Raw genomic sequence first — 11,789 nt, forward strand, 5'->3', positions numbered from 1 at the left:
GGGTCAGAAGCAGTGTTGCAAGACACAGCACATCCACAGCAAGGCCACTTCATAAAATCGGCGACCCCCCCTCTCTGTCCCCCCATGCAGAAAAGAAGACAGGGAGAAATCCCTTCAGGCTGTGTCAAATTTTTCTCACACATACTACCTTACCCCCCATCCCCCACCCATTCCACCTCATGCATCACAACATCATCCATATATGACCATTCTCCATTCACCCCTATTTTCTGTCCTCTCCCGTCCTTCCTCCACAGACATTCCCCTCTTCCCTAAAGCCCCTTTTACCCCATCCATCCATCTCATCCTAGGTCGCCCCCTCATGTTCACTCCCTCCACTTCTGCCTTCCACACTCTTTTACTAGTCTTTCTTCACTCATTCTTTCCATGTGTCCAAACCATCCCAACACTCTTTCATCCACCCTATCTCCCAACTCCCTTACCACCCCCATTCTCCTCACCTCCTCATTTCTCACTCTGTCCAGCCTAGTAACTCTTATCATACTTTTCAGACACCTCAACTCAAACACATTTAAACACCTCTCTTCCTCTCTTATGCTCCATGTTTCTGCCCCATACAGTGCTGTTAGCACAATCACTCCTTCATACAATCTTCTTTTAGCAATCATTCACAAATGTCTATTTCTCATTACACTTTTTAATCCACCAAGGCATTTACTCGCTTCTCTCAATCTACATTCTACCTCCACCTTCACTCCACCTTTTCCTGCCACATTCTCCCCCAAGTACCTAAAACTATCTACTTCCTCCAGTATTTGGGTAATAGCTATAGCCCACTTCAGGAAAATACTTTCCTGAAGAGGGCTATAGCTATTAGCCAAAATATAGAAGTTATACTTTCCTCTAAGTTTCCTTTTATTCTGACTGTGGGTTCTTCGTTACTATAATTTTATGAATGTGCTACTACATTTTGTCCAAGTGATACATTCATACATACATACATATATACATACATATATACATACATACATATATACATACGTACATACATACATATATACGTATACCAAGGACTTTTTCCTCCTTACAAGGGAGATAGCTAAAGTCAAATGGTGTAATTCCACTCCCACCCATTTCATGCCCACACACTCCACTCCCATTCACCACTCCTCCCTCTCTTTTCTTGGCTACTCCTATATGACAGGTCATCCCTTCATCTCACCTATTGCCCTGGGTCAAACACAATGCAGGAAGATACAGCACATTCACAGCAAGGTCATTTCATTTAATCGGCAACCCCCACTCTCCTTCCCCTCATGCAGAAAAAGAGAAGGTGGGGAGAAATCCCTTTGGGCTGCATCAAAATTCATTCACACATGCTCCCAAATAAATGATACCTTGATTAAATGCATCATCCACTGTAATACATACATACATATACCAAGGCTTTTTCCCCCTTACAAGGGAGGTAGCCAAAAAGGAAAAGGCATAAAATCATTTCCACACATTCCATCCCTGAATACACTCCACACCCCTCCACCCTCCCTCTTATCTTAGCACCTCCTGGATGATGGGTCATCCCTGCACCTTGTCCACTGCCCTGGGTCAGAAGCAGTGTCGCAAGACACAGCACATCCACAGCAAGGCCGCTTCATTAAATCAGCGACCCCCCCTCTCCGTCCCCCTATGCATAAAAGGAGAAGACGGGGAGAAATCCCTTTGGGCTGCGTCAAATTTTGCTCACACATACTACCTCACCCCCCATCCCCCTGCCCATTCCACCTCATGCATCACAACATCATCCATATACAACAGCTCTCCATTCACCACTGTCTTCTGTTCTCTCCTGTCCTTCCTCAACAGACAGTCCCCTCTTCCCCAAAGTCCCCTTCATCCCATCCATCCACCTCATCCTAGGACGTCCCCTCATGTTCATTCCTTCCACATCTGCCTTCCATACCTCTTTTACTAGTCTTTCTTCATTCATTCTTTCCATGTGTCCAAACCATCCTAATACTCTTTCATCAACCCTATCTCCCAACTCCCTTTCCACCTCCGTTCTTCTCCTCACCTCCTCATTTCTCACTCTATCTAGCCTAGTAACCCCCATCATACTTCTCAGACACCTCATCTCAAATACATTCAAACTCCTTCTCTCTTCCTCTCTTATGTTCCATGTTTCTGCCCCATACAGTGCTGTTGGCACAATTACTCCTTCATACAGTCTCCTCTTAGCATCCATTCCCAAATGTCTATTCCTCATTACACTCTTCAATCCACCAAGGCATTTACTCGCTTCTCTCAATCTACATTCTACCTCCACCTTCACTCCACCTTTTCCTGCCACATTTGCACCCAAGTAATACCTTTGTTAAATCCATCATCAAATGTAAATGATATCATGATTAAATGCAAGTTTTTAAATACAGGTAATTCAGTCTCCAGTGTGTGAACTCCGTGTGCTGAATGCTACTCCAGAACAATTTGCGCATTTACAGGACAATCAGGAAATTATTCTCTCTGAAGAACCTCTATTATCTGCATCATCGGTGAGTCTTGTTTCAATCGGATTATCTTTTATGTGATTACTTCAGTTGCTGTGAATAACTATAGAACATTAATGGAACTGAATAATTTTCATTTAATTTCCTCAGCAGGACGGTAAAGGGATTCTTATAAGTCAGTCTTCCTCAGTGGGTATCGGGACTGAAGGCATAAGTGAGGACCTAAATGAAAGTCAGCTGAGTCCTGATCTCGGAATTACAGCGGGTCAAGTAACAAGTCAAGCTGACCTAAGCAGTGGACGCAGTGGAACACTTAACTCGGGGGTAAATTCATCTACACTGCATCACAACATTGATATGAAGGAGGAATCACATTTAACCCTGCAAGATACACAGGAGAGAAATTTAGATGAAGATCCGTTGACTTTACAGGTAGATGAATGCCAGAGATTCTGAAAGATGAAGTGGCAAAGATGCAGTTGATCCTATGTTCCAATTGTCTTTAACATTTTGTACTTTTGTTTTTATTCATCAAGGTATTGTGTTGTTTGCTTATTTTAATGGATTATGACCTAATTTTTAGTTTGAGAATTGTTTTAATTCACTTAAAAGCTTTTATAGTACACATCTGTTTTGTTCTTAGTGTTAAAATTTGAAAATAGAATAATAGTAAAAGTTACCATCATATTGACCGGAACCAAATGATGCATTTACCTCATTGTATTTACCTAATTGTTATATACTAGAAAGGAACTAGGCATATGGGGTCTTGTCTCTTTTTCCTCCATCTGTCATAGCTAGTTTTAAGTTTGTTTATTGTTTTAACTTGGGCTGTCTTATTTAAAAGTATTCCAGGAGTTGATGCAGTACAGGAAACTGTTTTTTTATAATCATCAAGCCTGTAGTCTTCTTCAACTTGTTCCCATGACCTCATGACACTATCCTATTCCAAATCAAGAGATCCTCTCAGTCATTGTTATTCGTTCCTTTCATTAACCAGAACACTGTGCTTAGGTAACTATTCTCTTAGTGACGACAAATCCAGTGCTTCTAAACTCTGTATGGTTTGTTTGTTAGGCTAGAAACTTGGTTACTCCTCTTTGTATTTTCTGAACTTATTTATATCCCTTGGTTTGTGTAGCAACCACCACCATTGTGTGGAGAAGATAAGATATAAGATTTTTCATCATCTCTTCCTCCATGTAACAAAGAGGTATTTCTATGTCATCAGTCTGCATATCTCATGTATAATCTTGATATGATTTTTTGGGGTGACAAATTAACAATGACCAACACTCCCAGATCCTTAATCTTGTTCATGTTTGTAATTGTTTCACTTCCCAGTGAACAAGTCATTGATGGTCTTTCTGAACTCTGACCCATTTCCTATCCAGTGAATTCAGACAGATTGTATGACCATTCTTTTATCTGTTCTCAACATTTCTTGAGTATCCATCCTGAGATCCTGTCAGGTCCTGAAAATTTTCACGTGTTTTGAATTATTTATGCATGTTAGGAAAGTTGTCCTCATGATGGGCCCCACCTCTCCTTCTCCCCCTTCTCTTCTTCTGGCCCATTCCACAATCTTGATGACCCACAAAGTGGTCCCATGGGACGTGCTTGCACCCACCCAGTTGTGTCGGGTTGACCAAAGCTTCCTTGAGACCCATGGATGGGACAGAGCCTCTTTGAGGAAATGTACGTGGTTAGACCAGTGACCTAAGTTTGGAACTCGATGACTAAAGCTGCGCTTCGGCCAGCTGCGTTGGGACAGACAACTGTCCTTTGAGGAACTTGTGTGCAGTACCAACATTGATCCCAGCGATGACTAATCTGCATCTCGGGCAGCCACGTGAGCCATGTGAAAACAGACAGTGATCCTTTGAGGAACGCACCTTCTCTCTGGCTGACTCAGTGGTGTGAGAACGTTTTGCATCCAACTTTCCACACATCTCACTTTGACCTCACGCCAGTTAGGAGCATGGGTCATGACCTGTCTGTATACATAAAGACCAGGTGAATGCCGAAGATTTAGATTGCCTCGGAGTATCATATTGTGAGCCTGGCTCGCTGGCCCGTTGCTTTCTCACCTCTTCCCTCCTCCCCCGCAAGTGGACCAAGTTGGGATATGACTTGAAACACACAATTGCCATCTCCCTTGCCATCTCCTCCTCACTTTTCTTTTCTTGCACTAAAAGCAAGCCCTAACATTTGGCACCCAATGTGAGGCAAGACTACTAGCCTAACATTTCTGCCCAATGTGGGCCAAGACTTCAGCCTAAGAATGTGATAAGTTCAGTTCCACCTTTATATCTTTGAACTCAACATGATCATATTGATATCCTTTTAGGGTTTTATTTTATTTTTTGATGTATTAATTTTTTGTGGATCAGAATGAGTGAAGAAAGATTAGTAAAATAGGTGTGGGAAGGTAGAGGTGGATGGAGTGAACATGAGAGGATGACTGAGGATGAGATGGATGGATGAGGTGAAAGGGGTATTGAGCAAAAGAGGAATGTCTGTTGAGCAAGGAAGGGAGAAGTCAGGAGATTGGGGTGAGTGGAGAATGGCTGTGTATAGATGATACTCTGATGCAAGGAGGAGAGGGGGTGGGATGGGGGTTAGGGAGTTGTTATGTGTGATTGATATTTTGATGCAACCTGAAGGGATTTCACCCAGTCTTCTATTTTTCTGCATGAGGGGATGGAGAGGGGTTGCTGACTAAGTGAAACAGCCTTGCTTTGGATATGCTGTGTCTTGCTGCATTGCTTCTGACCCAAGTCAGTGGGTGGGATACAAGGATGACCCATCATCCATGAGGAGCTAAGATGAGAGGGAGGAAAGGGGCTGGATAGGAGTGGCTCCCTCCCTGGTAAGGGAATAGACCTTGGTATATAGATAGAAATTTGTGTTCATCATTTCAGCCTGAATTGATGGATCTTCATAGACTTGCTTCACTCTTAAATTTGAGATTCCTTCACTGTTAATTTACCATTGGTCATTTACTCACTCTTGCAAGGTGACTGGTATTGGCCACTGGATTGGCCCACAAGTCACTCAAAAAAGAAATTCTGTGTTGTTGTTTGAGTAGGATGATGTGGAATGGTGTAAGATGAGGTACTTGCATTGATTGCATCTGGGGCATTTTGAATCTTTGGCCTGACCTATTCTTTGTTGATGTTACTGTTCAATCTGACTGTTGGGTGTTTGATTCATGGTTGTCTGGTGGCGTAATTGGAACTGTACTGGTCTTGCATTCGCTTTGTTGTGGGTTTGAATACTGCACTCCTCTCGGATTACCAGTTGTGACTGTTACCTGCCCCAACAATCGTAGCTATGCATCTCCTGGCATAGGCTTCTCACCACCTAGTCTGGGTTGAGGAATGTCACTAATGATCTCTGCCTGGAAGCTGGCATTCTGTTTTACTTTGGTCATTCTTCCAGATTGTCAAGGTATATTTCTGTGTTTTTGGCAGCTGTTTTGTTATTGTTGAGCTGTGATTGTCGGGTCATCTGCATAGGTGAGAGCTTTGATGTTATAACCTGGATATTGTGTGGGGAGGTCACTCTTAAATACGTTAAACAACACTGGTGGTAATGTTGCACTTTGGGTGATTCCATTGTACAATGTTTTGGTTCCTGATAGATGGTTGTTTTGAGATTCTCTGTGCTCTGCCAGTGAAGAAGTTTGTCAGCCATTTCTTTTTGTAATGTATTTTGACAAGATGCATACCATTAGTAAATCTGTAGAATATTTTGTATTCAGCCCTGCTTGTATTGATAATATTTTTTATGAGTTCCTTTTTTCCTTTCTTCACATTCTGTGTATTCATTTTGTTGTTTTGTATTCTTCATTTCCTCAATTTATTTATTTTCTTTGTCCATTTTCTCTAAGCAGTATCTCTGACTTTTTAACTGCTTCAAATGTTCTGTTCAAAAACTTCATGCATATCTGTCATAGTACAAAATTTTTATCTATGCATCCTCTTCCTGTCATGAACTCACACTACTTTTCCCCAATTACTCCTTCTGTTCCCTTAATCCACTCAGTCAACAGCCTCCTATCTACATTACAGTTTTCCTTTCATAGTGGAACTACATGCACTCCTCCAGTCCATTTGTATTCCTTTAGACACATTTTGGACAATCCCACCAACTATTCCACTATAAATACTCTTATTGTCACAGTCAACATGACAACCATACCAAGTTGTCTTACCTGTTTTCATCACTTTTAATGCTCTTTATATATTGTAATGCTCTTTGTATGGGTGGGAGTGGATTTTATGCTTTTGTTTTTTGGCTACTGCCCTTGTAAGGGGGAAAAAGCCTTTGGTATATGTATGTATGTCTTACCTGTTTTTATATTTTTTAATAATCTTTGTATATCTTCCTATAGTCCTATCATTCTCCTCTCCCATCACAACCTCCTGGTATCTCATTGTTAGAATCAAAACCTCCCTCTCCTTTATATTCAGCAACTCCCAGAAATACTCCACCAGCCTTCCCCATACAAACAAACAGCAGACCAGAGGAAACAAAATTTCCAATGGATGTGCTGTGTCCTGTGACACTGCTCCTTATCCAGGGCAGTGGGTGAGATGCAGGGATGACCAGTCATCCAGGAGGAGCCAAGATGAGAGGGAGGAAAGGGGGTGGATGGGAGTGGAGTATGTGGGAATGGAATGGGTGGGAGTGGTTTTTATACTTTTATTTTGGTGTTGGGGGGGGCGGCTACCTCCCTTGTAAGGAGGAAAAGCCTTTGATATATTTATGTATGTTATTCTACATGTAGACTACATCTATAAAATTGACTGGCACATGACAAGAAAATTGACATGGGTAATTGAATTATATGAACCTATGTGTGGGATTGTACAAATTAAATAATTTTGTGAAGAAAATTGTTACAGTGGGAACCCCAGGAGTTATGCTGATTTGATATCTCATGGGTTGAAGTTACACCCTAACACATTCTTCCCCAATTCCTTTTTCAACTACTCTTTACATTTATTTGGTTTTCTTCATTACATTATGTGCCCTGAAGATTTCTTAATAGATAAAATGGTTTACTTTAATGTTATTTCACTCCCCAGTGGTTTGTGCTTGTATCTTCAGTCATGAGTGATTGATGTGCTGCAAGTGGTTGATGTATTGTATTTTGATAGAGAGAAGTGCTTTGATAAAATATTTTACAGTTGATCTGTGGAAATTGGAGCATATTGGAGGACAAAGAGATAAAGTCCTCATATGGGTGAAAAAAATTCTGAAAACCAAGTTACATGAGGCTAGTGGTAAAGAATAATAGAGGGCATTTATCAGTAAAGTCCCAGAAGGTTTGGTGCTCACAACTGTAACATTTCTTATCTATGCTAACAGTGTGACAGATGGTACAAGCTATGCTTAACATATTTGCAGATGGTACAAAGATCATGTTTTGGAAAGAAATTAAGAGAGGAAGAGGAGGCAAATCAAATAGGGAAGAAAAGGTAAAAGCTGCAGATGGAGAGATGATAAAGGAAGAGATGGCAGTAAGAGAGAGATGGGCAGAGTATTTTAGGGAGTTGCTAAATGTGAAGGAGGGTAGGGAGGGAAAGGTAGTTGCAGTGAGAAGCACTAAGAAAATGACAGTGATGAGTGAGGAAAATGGAGGAGATATAAGGAAAGATGAAGTGGAGGCAGTTACTAAGGTGATGAGAGCAGATAAGGCACCTGAGTAAGACGGGTGTCATGCAAAATGTCAAAAAAGGGTAGTGATGGTGGACTGGTTGGTGAGGTTATTTAATGTATGTTTAAAAAAAGGATAGAGTGCTGGAGGAGTGCCTGTATAGTTCCACTTTACAAGGGAAAGGGGGACAAGTGTGAGTGTAGTAGTTTCAGAGGGATCAGTTTGTTGAGTGTAGTTAGGAAGGCTTATTGGAGCGTTTTGAGAGGATTAGGAGAGGAACAGTGGGTTTAGGTCAGGTAGGGGTTGCATGGATCAGATTTTTGTGGTAAGACAGATATGTGAGAGCTTTAGGAAAAGGTAAGGATGATTTTTTTGGGCATATATGGATTTAGAAAAGGGTTATTATGACAGGGTAGACAGGAAGGCACTGTAGGAGGTATTGCAGATACTGTATATGGGATATGAGGAAAGCTGTTAAGAGCAATCAAGAGTTTTTATGAGAGTAGCAGAGCCTGCGTTAGAATCAGAAATGGAGAGAGTGAGAGGTTTGAGGTAAAGGTGGGACTTAACCAGAGATGTGTTATATTGCCTTGGCTGTTCAATTTATATGTGGATGGGGTGGTGTGAGAGGTAAATGCAAGGGTAGTGGGTCAGGGATTGGAGATGGCTAAAGAAGCTGACGACTTTGCACTTGTAGCAGGATCAGAGGAGGGATTGAGAAAGTTAGTGACAGAGTTTGGGAAGGTGTGTGAAAGAAGGAAGTTGAAGATAAATGTGGGTAAAAGGTGAGATGTACAAGGGGAGAAAGTGGCAGTAGACTGGAAGTAAGTATTAAGGGAGAGAGGCTGGAGGAAGTGGATAGCTTTAGATACTTGGGTGCGAATGTGGCGGGAAAGGGAGGAGTGGAGGTGGAGGTAGAATATAGATTAAGAGAAGCAAGTAATTGCCTTGGTGGATTAAAAAGTGTAATGAGGAAGACATTTGGGAATGGATGCTAAGAGGAGATTGTATGAAGGAGTGATTGTGCCAGCAGCACTGAATGGGGCAGAAACATGGAACATAAGAGAGGAAGAGAGGAGGAGTTTAAATTTGTTTGAGATGAGGTGCCTGAGAACCTGAGAAGTGTGATAGGGATTACTTGGGTAGAGTGAGAAATGAGTAGGTGAGGAGGAGAATGGGGGTAGAAAGGGAGTTGGGAGATAGGGTTGATGGTTTGGACACATGGAAAGAATGAAGAAAGATTAGTAAAAGGTGGGGAAGGCAGAGGTGGAAGGAGTGAACATGAGGGGGTGACCAAGGATGAGATGGATGGATGTGGTAAAAGGGGCATTGGGAAAGAGGGGGATCTCTGTTGAGGAAGGACGGGAGAAGACAGAAGATAGAGGTGAATGGAGAGTAGTTGTGTATGGATGATGCTGTGATGCATGGAAGGGGGTGGGTGGGGGAGGGAATGTGCATGGAGCATAATTTGATGCAGCCCAAAGGGATTTCTCCCTGTCTTCTCTTTTTTTTTTTGCATGAGGGGACAGGGGGCTCCCTGATTAAGTGAAGTGGCCTTGCTGTGGATGTGCTGTGTCTTGCTACATTGCTTCTGACCCAGGGCAGTGGGCAAGATGCAGGGATGACCTGTCATCCAGCAGAAGCCAAGATAAGAGGGAGGGAAGGGGTGAATGAGATTGGAGTATGTGGGGATGAAGTGGGTGGGAGTGGATTTTATGCCTTTGCTTTTTGGCTACCTCCCTTTTAAAGGGGAAAAAGCTGTTTGTATATGTATATATAACTGGTGAGTAATTCAGGACCCCATAAGTGTTGATCCTTTCCTGTATACTACAATAGGGTAAATGCAGTTAGGTAGATACCTTTTCAGTGTAGTTTATGATGCATACATATATACATGTATGTATACATACATACACACACACACACACACACACACACACACACACACACACACACACACACACACACACACACACACACACACTTTCAACGAACGGACGGCTTGACGAACGCTCTGAAGAAAAGTGCAGATTGAGGATACCAACGCAAAGAGAAGTGCCTTTTTGTATTTGCAGGGGGGGGGAATTGCTCGTGAGGTAGTGGGAAAGTAAGGAAAGAGGAGAGGGGGAGGGATTACTGGGGAAATGGAAGGTAATGAGGATGTGGAGGACTTGGCCCAGGCAGACGGGCGGAAGGTCAACATGAAACGACCACCGGATGACGAAATGGCAAATAAAAATGTAAAGATTAGAAGTATAGAGAAGAGAAATACAGTAGAAAGTGACGAGAATATGTTCCAGGGATTTAAAGAGGGTGGGGGGGACACAACCCCCCCCAGACTGATAAGACTAGAGGAGAGAGTTGATAAGGTGATCGAGGACTTGGAACGTAAGTTAGGTAATGTAGGCTCCATTCTCCAAAGAATTGAAAGATTGGAACAACTAGAGAAGGCTAACAGAAACTTAACTGAAGAAGTAGAGGACCTAAAAAGACAGTTAGGAAATGTAAAGGAGGAGAATGAGAAATTGAAGAAGAATAGTAATGAAAACAGTGAGAAAATAGCTACAGAAGCTAAAAATTGGAGAATAACTCAAGAAGGGAATAAGGTTTCATTCACTGACATAGTCAAACAGCAATTGAAAGAACATAATGAAGACTCAGTTATTAAAGTGATGAGACAGAAGGAGAATATAGTAAGAGAATTAGCTGACAAAAAGAAATGTATAATTATATTAGGAATGGAAGAGAAACATAACCCAGATAGAACCGCAAGAATCAAGGAGGAAAATGAAAGGGTAAGCAGTTTATTAAAATTAGTCCAGGAAGATGAACCAGAAATTATAAAGGAAATTGAGGAAAAATTCAGACTCGGAAAATATAGTACAGATAAGACCAGACCAATTAAGATTAAATTCAGGTCACAAACAACGGCAGAGAAAATTCTATCCAAGACAGGGAAACTAGCAACAAATGATCAATATAAAAAGGTATGGATAAAAAGAGAAATGAATAAGGAGGAAAGAGAGGCAGAAAAGCAGAAAAGAATTGAAGCTAAGGCAAAAAACGAGGAAAGAACGGAGTCAGAGAAAGAGAGATTCTATTGGAGAGTAGTGAACATGAAAATAAAGCAGTTCGACATACTAAAGAAAAACATAAGGGAAACAGAGAACACAATGGAAGTGGCAGAAAACTAAGAGTGTCTTACACAAATATAGATGGATTGATAACAGGATTGAATGAACTGAATGATTATTTGAAAGAAAAAGAACCGGACATAATGGGAATTGTAGAAACAAAATTAAAAGGCCCACTACCACCCAACAGTGTAGGACATGATACATACAATTATTGGATTAGAAACAGAGAGAAAAAACAAGGGGGTGGAGTTATGTTCCTGACAAAGAAGGATATAAACGTGAAAGGTGTCATATATGGAAAGAATACAGTAGAGATGATTATGATAGAAGTGGAAGACCGAGATAAGAAGAGCAGAAAATTTGTGATCAACTATGTGCCTCCGAAAACAGCCTCATGGGAGGAGAATGAACATAAAAGTATGTTAGAGGACACAAAGATAGCATTAACTAAAATAATAGAAGACGGAGGAAGAATAGTTATGATGGGCGACTTTAATTGCAAAGAAATCTGCTGGGAAG

At 41.4% G+C, this 11,789-nt stretch overlaps 1 protein-coding gene across 5 annotated transcripts in view; it reads left to right on the top strand.

The window, feature by feature from the left end:
* LOC143020015 (protein BANP-like) overlaps nucleotides 1-9,536 on the top strand; it is a 35,951-nt gene extending 26,415 nt beyond the window's left edge. For 2 of the 5 annotated variants that reach the window (XM_076176121.1, XM_076176120.1), the window contains exons 8-9: nucleotides 2,391-2,510; nucleotides 2,616-7,390. In XM_076176121.1, the coding sequence (XP_076032236.1) occupies nucleotides 2,391-2,510; nucleotides 2,616-2,921 (426 nt within the window). In that variant the 3' untranslated portion in view covers nucleotides 2,922-7,390. Of the gene's footprint in view, nucleotides 1-2,390; nucleotides 2,511-2,615 lie in introns of all 5 variants that reach the window. The other 3 variants (XM_076176117.1, XM_076176116.1, XM_076176119.1) reach the window with 3 other exon arrangements.
* The last annotated feature ends 2,253 nt before the right edge of the window (nucleotides 9,537-11,789 follow it).

The sequence above is a fragment of the Oratosquilla oratoria genome, chromosome 38 (assembly GCF_046742065.1).
Source record: "Oratosquilla oratoria isolate Oo_2021 chromosome 38, ASM4674206v1, whole genome shotgun sequence".
NCBI lineage: Eukaryota > Metazoa > Arthropoda > Malacostraca > Stomatopoda > Squillidae > Oratosquilla > Oratosquilla oratoria.